This window comes from Panthera tigris, chromosome A3 (genome assembly GCF_018350195.1).
Source record: "Panthera tigris isolate Pti1 chromosome A3, P.tigris_Pti1_mat1.1, whole genome shotgun sequence".
NCBI classification, from domain to species: domain Eukaryota; kingdom Metazoa; phylum Chordata; class Mammalia; order Carnivora; family Felidae; genus Panthera; species Panthera tigris.
In genome coordinates this window covers 100,385,674-100,409,868 of record NC_056662.1, presented here as the reverse complement: position 1 = coordinate 100,409,868, position 24,195 = coordinate 100,385,674, and the positions used below count along the sequence as shown (strand labels likewise).

The 24,195-nt window shown below is 40.7% G+C and overlaps 1 protein-coding gene and 1 long non-coding RNA gene across 15 annotated transcripts in view; one reads left to right on the top strand and one right to left on the bottom strand.

Annotated features, from left to right (window-relative positions):
* RMND5A (required for meiotic nuclear division 5 homolog A) overlaps nucleotides 1–11,918 on the bottom strand; it is a 78,465-nt gene extending 66,547 nt beyond the window's left edge. For 3 of the 10 annotated variants that reach the window (XM_042981921.1, XM_042981916.1, XM_042981915.1), the window contains exon 1: nucleotides 11,609–11,914. In XM_042981921.1, the coding sequence (XP_042837855.1) occupies nucleotides 11,609–11,750 (142 nt within the window). In that variant the 5' untranslated portion in view covers nucleotides 11,751–11,914. Of the gene's footprint in view, nucleotides 1–7,179; nucleotides 7,397–11,608 lie in introns of those variants that run through there. The other 7 variants (XR_006215866.1, XM_042981922.1, XM_042981917.1 and 4 more) reach the window with 4 other exon arrangements.
* Nucleotides 11,919–12,548: 630 nt separating this feature from the next.
* The window catches only part of LOC107179648, a 29,314-nt gene continuing 17,667 nt past the window's right edge, over nucleotides 12,549–24,195 (top strand). For 2 of the 5 annotated variants that reach the window (XR_006215870.1, XR_006215869.1), the window contains exons 1-5: nucleotides 12,828–13,228; nucleotides 13,934–14,149; nucleotides 14,287–14,346; nucleotides 14,575–14,785; nucleotides 15,558–15,646. This is a non-coding gene — a long non-coding RNA (uncharacterized LOC107179648). Of the gene's footprint in view, nucleotides 12,645–12,827; nucleotides 13,229–13,933; nucleotides 14,150–14,286; nucleotides 14,347–14,574; nucleotides 14,786–15,557; nucleotides 15,647–20,867; nucleotides 20,886–23,204; nucleotides 23,223–24,195 lie in introns of those variants that run through there. The other 3 variants (XR_006215871.1, XR_006215867.1, XR_006215868.1) reach the window with 3 other exon arrangements.

Here is a 24,195-nt window from a genome sequence, read left to right as displayed (position 1 = left end):
TACCAAATAAATAAATACACACACACACACACACACACCACAAATTTCCAAATAAAACACATTCATAGAATAGAGTCCCCAGTTGTAAGCACCTTCCCCTTTCCAGATAATGACCAATCCCTCCCCTCAAAAACCTTAAATAAGTACGTAAAGACTTGGAAAAAAATTAACAGGCTTGTATCTGAGCCAGTCTGTGTTTGTAAAACAAAATCATGCCACGGTGTGTCGAAAAAATGACACACATTTCAACTTTAGTAGATACATGTTCCTATAAAAGTACACCCCAAGTCAAAATGTAGGAAAGCAGGACAAACTTACACAATTAAGAGTGCCCTGTTCCCATAAAGGGAAAAATTATAAAATTCCTATTTATACCTTGGTTTTTATAAATAACTTTTCAAGGCAGTCTATCATTTTTTACATTTATTTATCCAATTATTTTCCTTCAGTACTAATCACATGGCTTAAGACAACCATAGGTCCAACTATGTGACAAGATTTACTCATCACTTTGGCTAATCTAATACAATCAAGACAAAGATGATTGAAAGCTATGTTCTCATCCCTACTCAGTGTTTACATTTTCAATTTGTTTGCCATTTATTTTTATGGTATCAGGAGGAAAAAAAACCCTCAAATAATTGCACATACTGTTAAAGAAAGATAAACAGCTTGTTGGTAGGCAGCACTATAATGGTGTGGCTTGATATGTCTGCTCATGGACAGATAATTAAAAGTTCTAATTTGGTCTGTAAAAGGCAGCTTAAAGGTGTCAATTACACTATGCAGTGCATGCTAAGAGTCCAACACATGAGACTATAATTAAGAGCATTCTATAAAAAAGTGGTGAGGCACAACACAGGAAGGTGACTACTATGATGATGATTACTCAGATGTCCAAAACGGCTGAAAACCTTACCACCTAGGACTACAATATTTTGATAGAAGCAAATAGTAGCATTCCCCAGAAATCACGAAGACTTGACCTTACAATCTTATGAATATCATGGAGGCAGAGAAAAATTTAAATATCCAAGTTTATAAATATTGTATATATTGCATTTGAGCTCCTTTGCATTATTAAAAGTTAATTTCACTTCATAAAATGGACAGAGATCTTAAATTTGGAATTAACTGGAAAGCAAAATGGCACACAAGTTTTTATATAAATACAAAGAAATCCACTTAGTAAACATAATCCATTTAGTCAACATAACTGTGTCTAAATGAAAACCCAGACCTCATAGAGCTATACCCCAGAATTCATTCTAGTTTAGTTCCTTAAAAAATATTAAAATAAAAAAGGTCAAAAGAAGGCTGTAAGGGGGCAAAAAATTCTACATTATCCCATTATATTATACCACTCTTATTTTTAAAAGTCTTAATACCTTAAAATAAACAAAATGAGACTAGACAAAGACAAAACAGAAAACAACAGCAACAACAACAACAAAACACTAAAGTCAAAAGGGAGAATCATGACATTCAGAGTCAATTTACTGAGTGCATAATACCCATGTCAGTAGTGTTCAAGGTACAGATCAAGTATTTTAGACAGATTAAGAAATTTAGGATGGGAATAAAAAGAGAAAGAATAAAATGGTCTAAGATTGATTCTAAAGAAGTCACTGAAAAGGGCCATCTGGGTGGCTCAGTTGGTTAAAGGCCTCTTTGATTTCAGCTCAAGTCATGATCTCACGGTTTGTGGGATGGAGCCCAGCGCCAGGCTCTGTGTTGACAGTACAGAGCCTGCTTGGGATTCTCTCTCTCCCTCTCTCTCTCTCTCTCAAAATAAGTAAATAAAGCATTTAAAAAAAAAAAAAGTCACTGGCAAGGTGAACATGAATCTACTCGTAAAATATTAAAATAGAAAAACTGGAATCCTGAAAAGGTAAGGTTTGTATTTAAAAAACAATAAAAGGACTGTTTCATACTGTGAGTAGCAAACTAAATTGTGGCCTATTGGAGCTTGGGGCTTCTTAAGAGCTACCTCAGCACCTAAGGCACAGCAGCTGCTCACAGAGATTCACTCAAAGGAGGAAGGGGAAGGCACAAATAGAGCACACCCTTTTTCGTTTCTAGGGGCAGTATACACTGAAAACAATTTTCAGTATATTAATTGGTGGTAAATCTACAAAGTACAGTATTTTGGGGGTCAACCCTGACCTTTCAGAACAAAATAAAGGTTCAGACAGGTGTGTTCTGATCCAGTGCAGCAAATCGCGGCCTAGTGTGCTGCAAAACCAACCATGGGGGGAGGGGGGGAGTTTATATTTAAAAATGAAATTACATGGTACAGACTAATAGTGCTCCTAGAGCAGAGAGCTAGATCAAAATGAGTGGCATAGGGAAGAAAGGGAAGACTTCAAAAATACACAATGAGGCAAGACTGAGAGAAATGACCGAAAAAAAAAAGAGGACACAAAACACCAGTTTTGAAATGTCTGTGAGACAGTCCCACTTTATAGAGCCTGTTCACTCCCTTCTAATTCAAAATAGAATTAATCTCTAACCATCTCCTTATTTATCTCTGAAATGAATGACTGAACCAGATGAAGTTTCTTTTAGTCTTTAAATGTAAAACTTCATACTTAAAAATCAAACTCAAATTTCCACCTTTCTCTCTCATAAACTTCCTATTTTCTATTTAGTTCCATAACTGTCTACCTCTCACTCATGCTCAAACCTTAGATTAACCTTTGATTTTTCCAACCCTTCTCTCCCATTCTGCCAGACTGCATCCATGCACCGAGTCCTGGCAATTCTTTCCCTCAGGAGATCCCATGCATGGGTCCCTTTACAATCTCTACCACCACTACCCAAAGACAGGTCCCTCTTTCCTCAGATCTAAGTTGGCACTTAACTAGTCATCTTGCCTGTAGCCAAACTGCACTCCCAACTCCAGTCAACCTAAATGCTGCTAATCGGTCTCCGATCAAGTCCCTGCCCAGTCCCTGTTCGAAATGTACCACCCACCCAAGTCATTCAAGGTCTTCTCAGTCTACTACACTACTTTCCCTGGTATCTAAGAGTCTGTAAGCCCTGATTCCAACTTTAATTCTTTATTCTATTTCTCCCCACCCTGGTCCTTCCTTTTTCCCAGAATGCCTCTTGTATTCTCACTCTTCTGCATCTTTTTTCTTGCCAACCTCCACTCCTGGCACTTTGTCCTACCTTCCTACTATCCTCATTCAATCTCTGTTACTGAAACTTGACAGGTTAGAAGACTTGGTTTCAAATCCCACCCCTTCTTGCCAGTACCACTCAATCAACATTGGCCAATATACATGGCCTTGCATTATAGGGCACTGTTTGTTAAAAACACACCAATGTCATCTCCCTAACTAGACAGAAAGTTCTTAGAGCACGAGAACGATTCCTTCTCCTTTGTTAACCCCCACAAGAGTTAGCCTAGTCCCACATATATATATAATTGGCGATTAGTAACTATTGACCAGGTGCTCTAAAACTCAAGTGAAATAACAACCCCACACCCCCAGCCATTCTTTCTAAAGGTTTCTTCTCCTCCCATTTCTCTGAACTGCTAGTATTTATACCAACCAGAAACACTGTTATACTGTGCCAAGATAATGACTTTCTTTTCCCCTCTCAAATGTACATGTCTGGTCTCATTAGCCAACCAAAGTTCCTTGAAGATTGTTTCTTACACCTTTTGAATATTCCTTATGGTGTTACAGGCAGACCACTGGGCACAGAATGGTAGCTAACATACACCAATTAAAAAAGATACCTAATAGTCAAAATGTCTTAATTAAGACAGTGCTTAACACTACTTAAAGGCACAGACCTAAAAAAAAAGGGGGGGGGGCACTGATCTTAAAAATAACAAATACACCTTGTTAAAAATAACAAATACACCAGATTTTAAAGCCAGTTTATACCAATTGACTATTTAATTCCCGTAACTCTTGCAATGTAAGTTACCAGTTTACTGAAGAAGAAATAGGTTAAGTAAGATTATAAAACCACTCAGCAAAGTGGCAAACACTCAAACCCAGATTTCCCTAGCTCAAGGACAATATTTCATGGTCTACTCTCCAAGTGGCAGACTCATTTTCTCATCTTCTATCTCCCTAACTAGCCTCCAAGTTCCTAGCGGGCTAAAGCCATGTATAATCCTTCTTTTAAATCACTCCTTATCTCCTCCTGAATACCTTCATATAATCACTAATAAGTTCATTATTATACCATGTGTTAGCTAACCTGGATTTAAATGAAATTTAAAAGTTAAAAAAAAAACGATAAGAAGATACTGAATCTATATAGATCCCACAGATAGAGCAAACTCTTCAAAGATAACACACAGCCAGACACTGTGCCCCAAAATGAGAAGAAATTACCATTCAGGCTCAATGTTAGGTGTTAAAAGACTTTGCAATACAGTCTTATGGACTCCCAGGACAAGGCTACCTAAGAACCACTCTGAGCTCAGCCATACTATCACCAAACCCAAATAAGGCGAAACTATTATTTCTAAAAGCTTCAGGTCTTGCTGGAGATTCTAGTCTCTGTTCTTTGTGGCATTAGACGAGCATCTAATCCAAGAGAAAGGACAGATGTTTATGCCACTCTTCTACAAACTCTTGGAGCTTTCCAAAAAATGCCAGTCTAGAGAGCATCATGTCCCTGGTATCTATCAACTTCTGGGGGTTACACAGAGTACCATGGGGCTCCAATACACAGCACAGGGCCGGGACCCTCTAGAATTCTCCCCTATACTGCATTTTAGGGTCATTTTCAAAGATTTTACAGATGAAGCAGGGCCCCAAATAAAAACAAGTCAGTTTCAATGTCCTAAGTGAATAGTTTACTAAAACAGCATTTTCACTTTCCTAACAACTAAGAGACTAAGACATGGAAACAATGGAGATTTCTCTATATACTCTAGTATGATAGTATCACAAAAGTATTAGCAAGCTTCTCCTTCACAAATATTATTATCCAGGGTTAGAAACTACTTAAGATATAAAATAACCTTAGGAAAATGATTTTATTATTCCAAGCATACAAGCAATTTCATGTAAGTTCCCAAAGGTAACATGAACCAAATTATATTTTTTAATCTATAGATTAAGTTGTCCTAACAACTCAGTATTTGAACTGTTTGAACATTACAGTTAGGAGGCAAGACAAAAGCTGAGAAATAAAGGTTTGGCTAGTCAAGAAAACATTGCAAAGAACATTGCTATTAGTCTAACTTGCAGCTGCTCAACTATAATAGCCATCTATCACTTTTGTCTGGATACAAGTTTTCCTTCTTAGAACTCTCTCCTCTGTATGATCACACGGCCGTACATCTCCGTACACAGGGTAAGCAAAGACAGCCCAAGGTGGCCAATGGACTCCATGCCCTGGCCCCTGTTACTGATTCAAGAAAAGGTTTATGACCCTTACCAAGGCAATACAGACACTCCCTGGTAATTTTGTTTTTGAAAATACAAGGGGAAAAAAAGGCATGTTCCTGTCTTTAGGATCACTAGCAGGATAAGGATGACATGAACTCCATTGGCCACCTTTAACTTCCGTGTAGAGAAAGCTCCTCTGAGAATGAAGCCAACCATGGAAAGCACAGGTGAGTGAGAAAGAGAAAAAGACCAGTCCTTATGGTACCTTCTCTAGTCCTGGAGCCAGCTGGCCTTACCTCAGCCTATTTAGTCATGAGTCAACAAAGCCCACTTTAATTAAAACTATTTGATTGCCACTTGCAATCAAAAGAATTCTGAGTAATATACTAGTCTCCTGGTGTATTGAATGAATGAATAATGAGCCAAATAACAAAGAATTATCTCCTGAAAGAGCCTGGAAAGGAATGGCTGACAAAGTTAAATCTGCTTCTAAACCTAACTGGAAATGCCCACACTAACCTATTCTTCTCACCATCTAAAACAGCCCAAGTAGTGCCTTAACTGCTCTATTCTTCTCTTAGAGTATTTGAACAATGACTACTGTTATCCACCCTAACTTTTCTGACCTACTTATCTGCTACTTTCCACACTAGATGTTAAATGTAGATATCAAATTTTATTCAATTCAAAATTTAAAGTCCTTATTCTCTCAATCTTGTTAATATTTAGCAAAAAGTTCAGTTGACAAATGGGAGACCAGATACCGACCGCAGCTTACTCCAAGTACACCAAAGACTGAGACTGAATAGGTAAACTATTCCTCTACCAAACTCTGATCCTTTAATAATTCATTCAACATCACACATTCGACCCTGGGAGGCTCTAAAAAGCACAGGGAATTTACGTGCATAAATAAGCATACTTTTCAATATATACAACTCAAATTCTAGAATGAAAAGTTATACCTACCATGTGGCCCTGAATCTGTGTTCTGTCTACTGATACAAACCATACCATAAAAATTAGTGAAAAACATGACCACCACAATTTGCCTTTTCTTTCATGCTTAATTGCCTACTTACCTTCTCATTTATTACCTTCAAATTTTAAAAACTGGAAGCAGTTCTGCAACTAGTAACTAAATATTCTTTGAATCACCAAAGAGAGAAAGATGGACGGTTATGGTTTAAATGAGTTTTACTACTAGGAGTCATACCCCTCTCTCTCCCTCCCTCTCTCCCTCTCCCTATTCCCCCCTCTCTCTCTCTCTCTGTCTCTCTCTCTCTCACACACACACAAGGAGTTTTAGAAGCTAACAAATACATGTATTGATCACTCCTACAAATTAAGTTGTCTTTACCAGCTTGCAAACTGCAATAATACTACGCTTAAATCACAGTAAGTAGAACTACATGTTCCGTACCTCAAAGTAAAAAGGAATAGTGACAAATTACCATTTCCCTGAATTTTCTTAAAAATTTTCCTGGAAGCAAGCTAGCATCTTTGTATGAGGTAGAAGACTAGGTGGTCCAGAAATAAGAAAGAGTAGGAAGGAGATTTCTTAGCGAGTATCCTTTTTTATTATTTGAATTTATACCATTTGAACATACTACCTACTCAAATAAAATTAAAACTTAGAAAATTCACTGAGACTCATTTTCAGAAACTACATTATAACTCTCTGTAATAGCCTAGAAATAATTTTTTAAAATACTGCACACTTTTGACTCTTACAAAGATAGTTAATTTTCCAAAATATACTTCAGATACATCATAAATGCTACCCTATTGTTTCAGTCCATTCTCTACTCACCAAATGTGAAATCAGAATACCAGCAAAACATGATATACAGTTCTTTTTTGCTCTCCCTTCCAGAACAGAAGTGCTAGTGGGAAACAAAATGTATTTGCCAAAAGAAAAAAATTGCTAAAAAGCATACAAATAATCACAAGTCAAATCACCAAAATTTATCCATACTGTTAATTAAGGGTTGTCCAAAGTATGGTTTCCATACCATTGATGCAAATGGTGACTTTAATTGTATGTGAAACAATATTTTAATAGTTATGAATTTGCTTTTAATAGTTTATTATACCTAGTACACCAAATCAATGACTTCACAAATACTAGTGCCTACAATGAGGCTAAATCTATTTAAGTGAAACCATGAATCTATCTGGGAAAAAAAAAGAGTGCATATGTGTGAGTAAAGTTTGAGAACCACTTGTGCATTACCCAAAGATCAAGGGCTCACCAGGAATGACCACCAAACAGAATCAACCATACTGAATCCTAAATTAGCTCAAACTTCATGCATATGGGGGAACTCACTGAAAAGCTGGTACAACTAAATGACACCACTGCTCTCCTCTTTCTTAAGAGTTACGGAAATTAAGCAAACCTGAAGTTTAAATAAAGTAAGGGTAAGACTCAGAGCTTGGTACAATCCTTGAACTTCTGGCTAATGACGCTAAAAAATGGTATTCCTTTCCACAGACCTTTCATGTGCTGTCAACAGTCATGTCTAATCCCTTTTACCTCAGACACCTCACTCTGCAGGCTCTGGCTCACTCTCCCATCCTGCAATCTACCACCCTAAGGTTTCCAAGGCAGTTCTAGGGCCTGAAGAAAGCCTTTACAGTCGATCAGTCTCCAGGAAGAGGAATGAATCAGGCTCCGGCAGAACTTCTGTTTAGTATTCTCTGTGATTCTTTACTGCCTCTTCGCACTTCTGTTACTGCTATGTTGCCCCTCAACCACCAAAACACTGGCCACGACCCAGTCGAAGCCTGCACTTATCTGTCAGAGCCTTATACTCTGAAATTACTCCTCGGTCTCAGGCCTCACACTCCCATTAAAAAATTAATTAAAAAAAATTTTTTTTTCCTTCTCCCAGGCCGGACTTGGTGAGGAGTGGATTAAATGGCAGAGCACAAATTAATCCTCCAGGTGTGAGTGACCATCCACCTCACCTTATTCTCCCAAAGGTATCTGAATTAAGAAAAGTGCATTTTAAAAGAAATAGTTAATTAAAGAAAGTTTATATGAAAGAATTCTAGGCTATATAGAGGCAATTTAGAGCAGATGAAAAGAGATTTTAGGGCTCACTGCAGGACTACTTCCAGGCCATCTGCCAGGCGAGCCCCCTCTGGGCAGTCTCACAATCTGGAATAAGAGTGATGAGGGTGGACAAGGGTTGTCAATGGGCTTCCTAACTAAACTTCATTTATGCATGATCAGTTCCCACCACAAACTACCCTAACTGTCCTCATTTAGTATGGTTTGCTCACTTTAGAAAAAAGACATCTAAACACAAGAAAATGTAAATCATCCTCAAAAACTATACTGATCCCCTGACTGTAGCCAAAAAGATACTTCCAAATCAGACAGTTACTCGCCATCAGTATGATGCCATGTTGGGGAATCCATATGGTTCCCAAGATTCTACTTTATGCACATTATATTCTTACAAGAATATTATCACAATAACCCCAGAGAGTGAGATCCAAAGCCCTGACAGATGGTCCCAATTGGAGACCCTCTCTCATGTCACAGGAGCCCACAATATCAATTGCCTAGACAAGCACATTCACTTGAAAACGCAGTTCTAAATTCAGATTTCAGTAGACCTAACTTTAGAAAGGGTATATTTAAGATACAAATGTAATACCCACATCCTGAGCAAAGAACATTAGAAATTATCTGCTTTGAAAATTACCATAACCCAGATACCAAAGCATGATGTTTGCCTTCACACCTAAGAACACATAAGAAAAACCATTCTGTTTTGGAAACTAGACGTGGCACTTGCAGTATTTATTTTTTCTTTTATGTTTCATAACTGCCTTTAGTCACTTGATCCTATTAATAAAGAATTCAAGAAAATTAAAGAATTGCAATATCAAACTGCAATTTGGTAGACACAGTAAAAAACAGGTTGAAAGTGGAACACAGGCAATTCACCAAGTCAGACTGTTTGAATAGCATGGCACAATCTGTGGCTAATACCCTCAGACCACATATATTCCTTGCAAAGTTACCTGATACCAAGCAAAAACAATTTGTCTAAAACAAACTCCTGCTCCAGCAATTTCTGGCAATTATCTTATCCGTCCAGGATGGGTCCCAAATTCCCTAAAATGAGGCTTGCAACCACATCCCCTTCAATTAATATCCCCCCCCCCCCTTACAGGAAAGTATTTCACTTTTCATCTTCTCTCTCAAATTCTGCCTATCCATCCCCTCAATCCTGACCTGGTCCCTAAAAAGGAAATGCTCCTTCCACCTCTCCAAGTCTAGACCCTTGACTCATTCTCTTCCTTTCAGCCTTTAACAAGACATAGATTCCCTGGAACGGATGGACAAGCAGGTGGACACACAAGGGCACGTGTGCGCGCGCGCGCACACACACACGCACACACACACACACACACACACACACACACCTTTCCCACCGCTTTACTTAAACAGCTTTAGGCTTCCCTACACTTCAGTTTACACAGTTTTCTTAACTCCCACTAATCTAGTTTATTTTAACTCTATGAAGCTCCAAGCACAGAGAGTCACTGACTCCCAACAGCCCAATACCAGCTGACCAACTTCTCTTTTTCTAAGCTCCTACCCTTTTCTGTTTCTGCTGGCTCCTCCATGGCCCTCCACTCTCCAAGAGTTCAAGGTATGGTTAGACCCTGGAGTCTTTCCTCCCTCCAGCCTACATGACTTCCTTCACTCTCCTCTGTAGCAATGATACCAGGGATCTATATTGGACCTCACTTTCCCCTCAGATTCTAACTATGCATCTTTGGCCACCAGTAAACATTAAGCCCTTGCCTCCATCCTCCTTGGCCCTTCCGCTTTGTCCCACAACCAAATTCACCAGAGCCTTCCCAGGATTCGCACTCAACTCCCACCTCCACTTCCCCCTTTACAGGCAGCCATCTAGGTCTGCTTATGTTTCCGTATTAATATTTTAACTCCTATTCCCACTATGGTTGCAGGCTTGCTCCTTCCCCAGAGTTCCAAAGTGACTGCCATGTCCAGAATGGGATGTTATGGACTCCCTTACATGGGCTAGCACTTGCTTTCAACTGAAAGGAGTCATGAAAGGAGGGCACAGAAGGAAGGAGAAGCTCAGGTGGTGCCCCTGCCTTCACGTCACCTGCCAAAGTCCTGCATTTCACCCCAAATACCAAACTTTCCTTTCCATAAATTTCTGTCCAACCTAGCTGAGAACACTGCCCCAAACTCTTGAATAAGTCCATTAAATAAAATCCTTTTTTGATCAGAAGAAATCACCTCTATGAATACTGCAATTAAAGGTACCAGACCTTCAATGTTATTGAAAAAAACAAAACCAAAAACCCTTCCCAATCAGCTTCCACAAGCTAACTTCGGCGAAGTATCTGCCCCCAGGTCCTAGAGCAATAACAAAATAATCTAGGTAAAACACCTTCTATAGAAAATCTGTTTTCTAAAGGGAAACAAGTAAAAATCTGACCAGGTAAGGCAAGTAACTAACAACGCGTGCCACAGTTTTCTTCAGGAAAGTTGCCTGTTCTTCCTCATGCTACACTAGGAGAGCTGAACAGCTCGATTCAGCTAGCTTCCTAGGAATCAGGTCTGTGCTGCTGCGGAATTGAAGAGCTGCTTCCTTCCACACAGCAGTCAAATCATGAAGTTGCAGCAGCGGCTGTTCTGTTAACCCGCGGCTAAGAATAACACTCGACTTTCTAATTTTAAAAGAAAGAAAGAAAAGAAAGACAAAAAAAAAAAAAAAAAGACTTGGAAAGTAAGTCCCTGGGTCAAGGATCTGGGGCACGAGAAGAGGAAGAAGGGGCTTCCTGCACTGACCCTCTTATCACCCAGACCCTTGGGTCCAACGCAATTAGCGCACCTTCAGCCCGCGGGGACAACCCGAGAGCGCCGGGCGGGGTGAGGGGCGCCCACCTCGGGAGGGCGGCAGTTTGCAGGTGCCACGGACTGGCCACCCACGCGTTTAACCCGGCTGGAACTCGCGGTTCGGGGATGGGTTTCCGGGTGGATCGCGCTCACTCTCAATTGACAACGAGGTCGGGGCAGGTTCGAGGGAAACAGGAGGAAAAGTCACAAGAGGGCTGAGGAGGAGGGGGTCTCCGCGCTTCGGGGGGAGGCGGGGACCCGGCCCTCCAGAGGGCACCCCTGCTGGCCCGCCGGGGCCCGAGGGGCCGGGCCCTGCCCCGCGCGCCCACCCGGGCCGCCCTACCGTGGCTCTGCAGGATCTCGTGCTTGAGGCCGCCGGTGTAGTCGATGAGCTCCTCCAGGCCGCGCTCGCACAGCTGCCCATAGCCCGAGAACTTGTGCAGCACCTTCTCCAGCTCGCGCTCCACCGTCACGCACTGATCCATCCCGGAGGCGGCGGCGGCGCCAGGCTCCCCGGCGCCCGGGTATCCGCAGCCGTTCGGCCCGGGCCCGGCCGAGGCCGCGTCCTGCTCCTCGTCCCCCAGGCGGGCGGCGCGGGCGGCTGAAGCGGCCGAGGCAGCGGGCGCGCTAGCCGCGGCGCCGGGGGAGCCCCGCGCAGCCAGTGCCCGCCTGCCCCATGCCCCCCCCACGGCCCCCGGGAGCGTCGCCGCCGCTCCCGCTTGCTCTCCCCACCCGGCCCCGCGACCCTGGTCCTCACTCGCCGCGTTCGGCTGCCCGCAGCGGCGCCGCCGATTGTTTTTGTTTTCACGGAAACCGACCGATGACCTGGTTCTCCCGGGCGGCACCAAGCGCCGCCGACCCGAGGGGGGGGGGCAGCCACCCCAGCAAGGGAGAGAGGCGGCGCGGGCTGTACCAAGCGCACACTAGAGGGGGGGCAGCCTGGAGAGCGCGGGCGGAGGAACGCGACGGGCGTCCGCTCGCGCCGCCGCTCTAAAGGTGTGGGCAGTACCACGCGGGTAAGCGTGCAAGGGAGAGGGCGAGGGTGGAGCAAGAACCCAATTGGTCCAAGGAGCTAAATAAGGAACTTTGGAGACAGCCCCGGAGCTTGCAGAGCGCTACAACTACGCTCTCCGTAAACAAGAGGGTGGAAACCGTCCCTAACCACTCCGCCCAGAAACGGGGAAAAAGAACCAATGGGCGCGGAGTATACCTAAGGAACAAACGTCCTCCAATCCCTGACCGAGGCGTAAACCTTCAGCCAATCCGAGTCTAGGGGCCAAACCAATAGTCTCGCTGTTGGAGGGGGTGACTTTGGAGTACATACTGGAACCAAGTTGTTTCTGGAAAGCCATGAGGGAAAATAAGACAGAGATGAAAAGGTCTGTTTCCTGTAGGAGTTCGCTCAGGTCATAATTTATGTCATCTCCCCATTACTCCTGGGAGCACTGTCATTCCGAAGTTTTGAAGGCTGGACTCGCCGCCCCGGACGAAAAACCGACCCGGGCGGGGCGGGTGGTGCTGCGGGAGGGAGTCACTGACGACAATTCCAGGCGGAGGTGATGCTGGAGGGCGGGGGAGGAGAGCTGCTTGCTAGCCTCGCGGGCTGGCGCCGGGAAGGGCCCGGCGCGACCAACGGTGAAGCCCGGACGCGGGCGCCGCGGGGAGGTCACACTCCCCACCCCCCGCGGGCCTCAACCCCACGGCCCCAAGGCCTGAGACCTCTCCGGACCGGTAACCTCCCCACCGCGCGGACAGGCAGCTTCCCGCGGTGGAAACTCTCGTGGGAGAGTGGCTCCACAGCCTGGCTCCCGCTGTCGGGCGCCTTATTCCATCGATACGAATTGAGTTACCTCCTCTGCGTAAATTCTTCCCCGGACTTGCCGTGGTGCCTCCAACCTTGGCCTGTATCCCCTTGTTCACTAAGCTTCAGTGGCGCAAACGTTACCTTTCCTCCAAAAGCCATGTTAGTAAATTGCTTCAGAGCCTCTGCATTTACCCTTTCCTTTGACCGTACACCTTTCTCATCCTGAAGTTCTCAGCTCACTTGTCCCCTGAGGAGGGCCCTCTCCCTGACCACTAATAAGGCCTCTACTTTCCCACACTCCTCCGTGGCTGTATCATCTTAATCATATTTATTATGCTATCAAGTGTATCCCCAGTTTTCGTGTTTTCACCCCATTTATTAAAAGTTTAAATGATCTGGTTCATTTATCCGTTTACTTTTCTCCTGCACCTCTCCAGTAAATCTCTATAAAGGCAAGGCTTGCCTGTCTTTTTCCCGGCCCAGGAACAGTGCCTGGCAACGTAGTAGGGATTTTTTTTTTTTTTTTAAATTAAGGTGAAATATTTTTGTGTTTCAGTTTCCTTTTTTTATAACTTGCAAATAATTGGAATTAATACTTAATTGGATTCTTAGGAAATTGAGATAATATATCAAAACACTTGTAGTAAGCACGCAATAGCCACATGATAAATGGTGGTGGTGGTTGTTACTATTGTCAGTTCCCAGATGCAAATCTGGGATGGCAACCTAAAATGCAATCAGGTTGGCGTAGTCCCCAATCCTTCCATTCATTTCTTGGTGATTCTCAAGGGCAGCCCCAGACTGCTATTACATATCTCCTTTCTCCTCCCCACCTAACCCATTTAACTTTCTCTTTCTTGACAGATGGCCCTGATTGCAGTATCACTGAGAAGATAAAAAAACTCAGCTCCAGCATCCTCTGCCACTCTTCTCAAAGTATTTGTCTGCACCATCAATTTTGTGAACTGTTGTCAAGTACCTGGAGGAACAGGAGCCTCTTTTCCCTTCTAAGTTGCCAACCCTTGGCCTGCTGGCTTCATCTCACCTCCGTCCAGATCTTCTTCCCCTGCTTTGCACTAGGTTCCTCCTTTCTGCTTTCAGACTGAATGGAACTCGCCTATCTGGGGAGTTGGGGTGGGGGGGGGCGGTGAGGGTGGAGATAATCTTTATTTATCCCTTTCCAAGCTGTTTCCCTTTTTCTCTCATTCCTTTCACAGCCAAAATGCCCAGACAAATCCTTCACACTTGTTCCTCCCTTTTCTCCAAGGATCTCCTTGGTAAGCTCAGTCACCTTTTTCACAGTGTTTTTTTTTTTTCCCCTTGACCTCACTGCAATGCAAGAAAATTATGACTCACTTCCACTTGTAAAATTCTCCCTTGACATTGCCCTAGTATGGTTCAGTCACCCTTTCTTCCTTGCTGGCTCTTCTTTCTCATTTAGCACTCTGGGTGGGTGGGCATTTGCCCCAGGTTCTATTCTCAACCTTCTTGTTTCTCTTTACCAGCTGTCCTGGGACAACATATTACAATTGCCGTTTTCTCCATCCTTGATCTGCTTCATAAACTCTAACTTCACATTCCCTCCAACCAGCAAGACATCATCGTCCAGAGGACTCATTACCTCTAGTCAGCATGTCAAAAAATATTGATACTTCCCTTCAAAATCAACTTGTCTCCCTTTTACTCAGTTTTTGTCTGCATTACCTTGCCTCCCAGGTACGACTGCCACTTTTCCATCCTCATCTTTAATTCACCTATAGGACTCTCAAAAATCTTTTCTTTATCAGATTCCTCAACTCCACTAGTGTGTTTCCATTGCCACCTAACTTGCCAAGATCGCTTTGCTAAGTCAACTGCCTTCATTCACCCCAGAATCCTTGGTGTTCCCCAGGATTTTGTCCTCATCAGTATCTCTAGGGATACAGATTGTCTCCTCCCTTTTTCAATTCACCCTCTACATGTAGTCAGATGTCACGTTCTATTGAATCTAACTTCCTAATGTCCTAATGAGGCTTTTTAACTTCCACATTCTCATCATCAGTACCTCAGAGATATTTCCAAGATTATAATTGCTTCTTTTACCCCTACGGTGACATCAAATAAATCTTCATTCCCCTAAAAAGGTTGTTATAATAATTAAGTGAGATATAATCCATCTATCGCACTCAACATAATGCTTGACCCACAGTAAGAACTATTATTATACACTGATCAGATATAATCATACAAATACCAAATCATGTTGTACACCTGAAACTAATATAATGTTACATATCAATTATACCTCAATTTAAAAAGAAATAACCAATTGCTCCCCATTTCCTGCAGCTCCAAGTCCTAACTCTAAGCTGCATCTACACTGGTCTGCCCGGTGTAGTAACCCATCACAATCCCCCCACCCAAACACTGGACGTTTTCACATTTTCAATGTGAAGTAAGCACAGTTCATGTTTTTTTCTTCTCCCGGAATGCCTTTCTTTGTCCTCAGCCATTGAAATCTTCCCCCTTTCTTCAAGTAACAAGACAAGTCCTCCTTTATTGGTACCTTCTAGATCTTGGCTTGCACTCTTCAATATGGTAAGTCACCAACTCTATGTAACTTTTTAAATTAAATGAAATTAAAAATTCAGTTCCTCGGTTGTACAGGCAGCATTTCAAGTACTCAGTAACTACATGTGGCTAAGGGCTTCTGTTCTAATCAGTATAGAGTGAACACTATCATCACTGTAGAAAGTTATATTGAACAGTGCAGATCTAGACCATGACCACAGTGGAGTTACCAGCCTGCTATAGGACTGCTATAGGACTTCTCTGTGTTAAGTCATTTAATTCCTAAGTGCATAGTGCTCTTTTCTTGGTTAACTTTTCCGATATGTTCCTTGTTTACTCAATTAGATTGTTAGCTCCTAGGTCGGGGCTGATGTTTCTTTTTTATTTAATCAGAATACAAAAGGTGTTTTAGGTGTTAAAGGAAGGAGCATAAATAAGAGAAGAGGCTTCAAATTTAACCAAGGAGAGAAAAATAGTACTTGTAAGGGCAGAGATCTTTATGTTCCCTCTTTAGTTTGTATTGGCCCTTCCTACCCAGTGCATAATTGCTTTAAGCCTATACCTTGATTTCTCAGAGTAGGATCTCTAGAAGCAAGAGGGGAAAAAAATCAGTTTTCAGAACAACTGAAAATTATTTATCTATGGTTGCATTTTTACCACACAACAAAAAAGAATTCACACACAAGGCACCTGGGTGGCTTAGTCCATTGAGCATCCGACTTCAGCTCAGGTCATGATCTCACAGTTCGTGAGTTTGAGCCCCATGTCAGGCTTTGCACTGACAGCACAGAGCCTGCTTTGGAGTCTCTGCCTCCTCTCTTTCTGTCCCTCCCCCACTTGTGCACACTCTCTCTCAAAAATAAAGAAACATTAAAAAAAATTCACATACAAACACAAACAAAAACCCCACTCTAGTATCAAATGGACTCCTGCCCCACTTATTCTGTTCAATCTGGAGAACCTCTCATTTACAATCATTCTGGACTTTGGTCTTTCCCTTCACTTTAAATTGGATTCTCTGTAACATTTAAGTAAACATGAATGAAAAGAAAGGGAAAATGTATACCCTTTGTCTTCTGACCAAAACACATATTCATTGTAAAGAAATAAGAAAAAAAATACATAAATATTTTGTGATCTCATGAAATCACAGAAGCCAGAAAAAAATGTTTTAACATTTGGGGTGAATTTCCAGAATTTTTCCTGTGTGTGTACATATACCCATATGTGCATTCTCATAAAAGATAGCTCTTTTTATATATATTTTGTAAACTGCTTTTGTTGTACACTTAACATTTCTCTAAGAAAAAAAAAGTTCTTAGAACTGCTTTTGTTTTTTTGAGTAATCTCTACACCCAACATAGGGCTTGAACTCATGACCCCAAGATCAAGAGTCATACACTCTTCTGACTGACCCAGCCAGGTGCCCCAGAACTGCTTTTGACATCCTTTGAAATGTTTAATAGCTGTTGTACATAACTAGAGCTTAGCACTCACCCTTATTCAACATATCTCATATATATTTTTTTCATTCTCATTTATACTTACAAACCTGAAATTACACAAAGGCAAGATAGAGAAAGTCAAGGGGCACATGGGTGGCTCAGTTAGTTAAGCATCTGACTCTTGATTTTGGCTCACGGCATGATCTCACAGTCATGGGATCAAGCCACACATTGGGCTCTGCACTGACAGCGCGGAACCTGCTAGGGATTCTCTCTCTCCTCTCTCTGCCCCTCCCCTGCTCAGGCTCTGTCTCTCAAAATAAATAAATAAACTTAATATGAGAAAAAATCAAAATTTCATCTTTCAGATTTGAGACTATTTTTAAAAACTGCTTTAAAAATGTACTTTCATGAAAAATACACTTAAGAAAGATTGTTTCTAATCATAATCATAAAAAAAGACCTTGTAGAAAAGATCTTGCTAATTTACTGACTGTTGTAGCTCATGGTTAATATAAAAGTAAGAGTAAACTGACAAAATGGATAATGAAATACTGAATTACAAAAAATATTCCTTCTCATCACTTAAAAAAAGTCAATGTTCATCATTTTCAAGCTAAAAAAAATTTCCACACATTGCTGGAAATTGTTACTAAGACCACTTTAATAAGTAGGTAAAAGTACCACGACAAGCAAAAAATATCCTTGTGAATGTTTTCCACTTCTTTTACGTCTCCTGTGTGGTTTGGGGCACATTGCCACTTAAATGCCTGTCTGCTGGCTGGTTAGATGATACTCGCCTGCCATTATGACCTACTGTTAGGAATTGGATGGGCAGTGTTGACAATGACTTGTCTTGTGTATCCACCACCCCCTTCTTTCAACCCCACTAATGTTTGTAACAGACTGCCTCTCTCACCAGCAAAACTTCTCCAGTGTAGCCTTCATTGCTTCCGGGAGCCAGGACACTTGTAATTTGTTGTCCACCAATTAAGCTACCCCCCTTATAGATCTCTGTGAGGATGGTGTGCAGGCATTGCCCTCATTCATGGGGACCAACCTTTAGGGAGGTATTTATACCTTTTGTACCTGTCCCCACCTCCCCAGATGTTATTGGCCCAAATATTTTTCTTTCTGGAATCTGGGGTGTCTTTCTGTACTTTATTTCCTGCTCGCTATTTTGTGTGCTTTACCAAGTGTAGCAGGAAGGGTGCTAACACTGTAACTCTGAAGTAATTCATTCAACCCCTCCCAACCTAAGTTTCCTTATCTATAAAATGAGAAGCTTGAAATAGATGACCTTTTAGGTCCTTCCAGTTTTAAAATTACAGAGATGCCGATGTTTATTAAGCAACATGTGAGGTGTGTGACACAACCAAACAGGAATGAACAGATGCACCCTCTCTGCTTTTGAAAGCTTTGAGTCTGAATCATTATTTCCTCATTATGGAAATGCAGTGGGGTTTTTTATTTTTTGCCTTATTTAGCCCTAATTATAATAATAGCTACCATTTATTGAGTGCTTACCATATGCCAGGCACTTTGCTTTAAATATGTGATTATCCAAAGCAACCTTTTGAAGTAAATATTATTACAGTTATCCCCATTTTACAGATGAAGAAATTGAGGTATAGAGGGGTTAAGTAATTTCTCCAAGATTACACAAATAAGACATGGTGGAACTGGAATTTGAATTCGAATCTGACTCCATAGCCCACAAGCCACTATGCCCCCAAAAAGCAAAGTTATGCTTTGTGATTATTTGTTAAGCACAGGATTTCTACTACAACAAAGGGTCATTTACCCTAGGTAGTGTGGTTTGGTATCAGGAGCTCAGGACTAAGAGTCACAAAAATTGTAACACTTCTACTTACCAACCTTAGGCAAGAACCTTAACCAAACAGCCTTTATTTTTTTTGATACCAATATCTGCTCTACCTACCTTGTAATATTGTTGAGAGTAATATTTATACTTATGAAGTGATATGAATATATAGTAAATATACACTTAACCAGTAAATATATGAGTGTGTGTATACATATATATGTATATACATTTGTATACATGTATATACATATATATGTATACAAAGCATTCTGTAAACTATTAAGCCCCATAAAAACTTAAGGTATTGTTATTTCTTCGTTTTATGTATGCATTTGATTCATCTATTTAGGTATCTTCCTGTGCATCTGTTCAGTGCAGAGTCTAGGCTGTAAATTGCTACAATACAAGATTCATGACTTTTGACAACCTGGGGAGATTCTAGGTAGTAAACTAAGCAAATATTTAAAAATGGCCTTTGGGGCACCTGGGTGGCTCAGTTGGTTAAGCGTCCAACTTCAGCTCAGGTCATGATCTTGCAGTTCACAAGTTCAAGCCCCACGTCGGGCTCTGTGCTGACAGCTCGGAGCCTGCTTCGGATTCTGTCTCTCTCTCTCTCTCTCTCTCCCCCTCCCCGACTCATGCTCTGTCTCTCTCTCTCTCTCTCTCTCTCTCTCTCTCAGAAATAAAGAAATATTAAATAAAAATAAAAATAAAAATGTCCTTTTAAGGAGACTTCCAATTCAACTGACATGAAGTAATCCCATTCCTCTGGGTTTCCCTAAAAAGCCCTAGACATGGCACAAAAACTAAGCACAGTAATATTTAGGAAGGTAAGAAGGTAAGGAGAAGTTGGGCTGCATAGGAATCTGGAGACTTGAGGAATGACACAATGGTAAGTTTCCCAGTTTCCTTATTTCCTCTCATATCTCAGAGCACTATAACATCCTCCAACCCAACACTACGAATGAGCACAGGCAATAAAAGCTCAGCCTGTTCTCCCTAGCCAAAGGATGGAAAAAAGAGTGGCTTAACAAAGGAAAGCCTTATTGGCAATTTTGTCCTACTTAAGCCAAAGACAGAAAAGCTACATGGTTTTCAGCAGAGCTGAGCAAACAAGGAGTTAATTTTCCATTCGACCTTTCATAATACATGGACATGAGAGGCAGCATTCCAGTTCCCCTGCAGGATGGTTTTGGCATAGCTGGAGTGGGGAGCTGACCTTCCACCTCCTGCCTGGCAAATGCAGGTGGTGCTCCATTTTCCCCAGCAGGTGGTATCAGCAGATTGATAGGGGAGCTGAGTTTATGCCCCCACTCAGATGCAACGAGACAGTGGGGGTTGGTGCCCCACTTTCACTGGGAAGTTGTCAATGGAGTAAGGGGAGAGCTGAACTCCTACCCCACCCATTTGCAACAAGGCAGTGTGAGTCAGTGCTCCACTTTTGCCAAAGTGGTGTTGGCAGGGCTCAGAGAGAAGCTAAACATACACACCCAGCAGCCCATGTGCTAAATCTCAACAGGGGACTTCCTGCTTTAAAAATAAATTCATAAATAATTGATTAAAAAGGATCTAGAGCTTTATAATGTAATACAGTAAAACCTTGGATTGAAAGTAACATGTTCTGCAAGTGTTCCGCAAGACAAACAAATATTTCTAATAAATTTTAACTTGATAAACGAGCAATGTCTTGCAATACGAGTAGTACGTGATGCCAAACATCACATGATCACAACTGAGCAGGTTTCCTCTCTCTCTCTCTCTCTCTCACTGCGGGATTGTGGGTGATTGCTAATGAAATGTCACATTTCTGCGAAATCCTCAAGAGGAGGCAAAAATCCTCATTGGATACATTCGTTGTTAAATTTACACAAAAAGAAAAAATTCTATTCAGCCAATAGATAGCAGTAATTCCTTTAGTGATAGTGAAAGTTGTTCTACACAATAACCCTCCTCTCTCTTGTCTCCCTCATACCAGCCACAAAGGTTTTCAAAGGTAAGTGCAGATTAATTTGTTTATTTTTCTTTATATTTTATATTTTTGCTATTATTTTATATTATATTAAATCATATAATTTTTATATGAATATTTTTGGGTTGTAGAATGAATCATCTGAGTTTCCATTTCTTATGGGGAAATTAATCTTTGATCTACAAGTGCTTTGGATTACAAGCATGTTTCTAGAACGAATTATGCTTGCAAACCAAGGTTTTACTGTATCCAAAATGTCCAAGATTAAAAAAAAAGAAAAAAAATCACTCATCCAAGAATGAAGAAAATCACAACGTGAATGAATGAGAAAAGACAATCAATAGATGCTAATAATGAGATAAATCAAATGTTGGAATTGTCTGATAATTATGTTAAAGCAGCTATCATAAAAATGCTTCATCAATCATTTACAAATACTCTTGAAACAAATTGAAAATAAATATTACAGCAAAGAAATAGAAAGTATAAAAAAAACTAAATGAGGGACGCCTGGGTGGCTCAGTCAGTTGAGTATCTGATTCTTTTGTTTATTTATTTTTGAGAGAAATAGAGCACAAATGGGGGAGGGGTAGAGAGAGGGGGAGACACAGAATCCAAAGCAGGCTCCAGGCGCTGAGCTGTCAGCACTGAGCCAGACCCAGTTTCAAACTCACAAACTGTGAGATCATGACCTGAGCTGGAGTTGGGCACTTAACTGACTGAGTCACCCAGGCATCCCTTGACTCTTGATCTCAGCTCAGGTCTTGATCTCAGGGTTGTGAATTCAAGGCCTACGTTGGGCTACATGGCATGAAGCCTACTTAAAAACAAAAAAACAAAACAAAACAAACCAGCAACAACGAATTCGAAATTATAGAACTGAAAGATACATGAGTAAAATTAAAACAAACCAAAACCATAAGAGCTCAATAATAAAGTGAGGATAACAGAGTTTAGAATCAGTGAACTTGAGGAACAGACCAATGGAACTTACTCAAGCTTAACTATTGGAGAAAATAGTCTGGAATAAAATTAATGGAATCTTAGGGACTTTGAGACATATAATTTAAAAAAAAAAGTAGCAATTATATCATTATCACCAGAGGAGAAAGAGAAGAACTAAAAAAATATTCAAAGAAATAATAGTTGAAAACTTTCCTAACTTGGCAAAATACATAAACCTACAAATTTAAGAAGTTATTTCACAAAAAAAGACAAACCCAAAGAAATCCACTCCAAAACATACAATTAAACTTCTGAAAACTAAACACAGACAAAATATTTTGAAAGCAGCCAGTGAGAAATAACTTTACTTATAGAGGAACACCAATATGAAACACAGCAGATTTCTTACCTGAGGTTCTGTGGAGACCAGAAAGAAGTGGCACAATATTTTTCAAATATTAAAGGGACTGTCAACCCAGAATCCTATACCCAGTGAAATATTCTTCAATAATGAAAGGGAAATCAGTTTTATTAATTTTTAGTTTATTTTTATTTTTAAAGTTTATTTATTTTGAGAGACAGAGCACAAGCTGGGGAGGGGCAGAGACAGAGAGGGACAGAGGATCCCAAGCACGCTCTGCACTGACAGCAGTGAGCCCAATAACCATGAAATCATGACCTGAGCAGAAGTCAGAGGCTTAACCAACTGAGCCACCCAGGCACCCCAAAAAGAATATTTTCTAAACAGAAAGACAATGGTAAAAGAAGGAAACTTAGAACATCAGGAAGAAAGAACACAATAAGCAAAAATATTGCTGTATACAATAGACTCTGCTTGAGTTTTATAAATTTCTAAGTTGACAGTTGCAAAAATTATAACACTATTTTATGTGGTTCTAAATGTATGTAAAGTAGGGGCGCTTGGGTGGCTCAGTCAGTTAAGCGTCCGACTTCACCTCAGGTCATGATCTCATGGTTGGTGGCTTCAAGCCCCGCGTCAGGCTCTGTGCTGTTAGTTCAGAGCCTGGAGCTTGCTTCAGATTCTGTCTCCCTCTCTCTCTGTCCCTCCCCCACTCACTCTCTGTCTCTATCAAAAAATGAGTAAACAGCAAACTATATATATTTAAATGTATGTAAAGTAAATGTTTAACACAATTTTAAGCAGGGAGGGTATTTTTTACCTGTTGTATAGTTTTTTTAGTGATTGCTCTAGGTATTACAGTATATATACATATCACAGTCTACTGGTGTCATCATTTTACCAGCTTAAGTATAGAAGCCTTAACTCCCTTTATGTCTCTGCCCTCCCTGTTTATAATTGTCTTAAGTATTTACTCTACATACATTTAGGGGCACTTGGGTGGCCCGGTTGATTAAACATTTGGTTCTTGGTTTCAGCTCAGGTCATGATCTCACAGTTTGTGATTTAGAGCCCTGCATCAAGATCTGCACTGACAGCATGGAGCCTGGTTGGAATTCTCTGTCTCCCTCTCTCTCTGGCCCTCCCCTGCTCTCTCTGTATCTCTGTCTCTCTAAATAAATAAATAAATAAATAAATAAATAAATAAATATTTTTTTAAATACTAAAAAAAATAAAATAAAAAATACTATAGACAAAGGGGAAGTGGGGAATTACTGTTTAAGTGGTACAGAGTTTCTGTATGAGATGAAAGATTCTATAAATGGGTAGTGGTGATCGTTGCACAACATTGTGAATGTACTTAATGCTCCTGAATTACACACTTAGAAATGTTTAAAAATGGTAATTTTTATGTTATGCATATTTTACCAACAAGGAAAAAAATAGGTAAATTTAAAAAACACTATAGAAGTGGCAATCAATTTTGCAATATATCAGTGTATCAAATCAACACATTGTACACCTTAAACTTACACAATGTTACATGTCAATTATATCTCAATAAAATTGGGGAAAAACACTATAGATAAATTAGAATTTTCAAAAATGTTCAAGTAACTAACATGATGGCAGGAAAAAAGAAACTACAGAAATGGAAAACAGTACACACAGAAAACAAATAAAATGGCACAATTAAGTTGTATCATATCAATAATTACATTAAATATTAATAGTCTAGTATACCAATTAAAGGATAAAATTGGAAGAATGACTTAAGAACATGGCCTAACTATATGATGTCTACAATAAGGTCATTTCAAGTACAATGATAGAGGCAAGTTAAATGAAAAGGATTTAAAAAGATACATCATACAAATGTTAAAGGAAAACATGAGTGACTATATTAATATCACATATAGAAGACTCAAGAACAAAGAAAATTATCAGAGATAGAAATGGCCATATTGTGATAAAAGGGTCAGTTCACCAAGAAGACATGGCAATTCAAAATATGCATGCACCAGACAA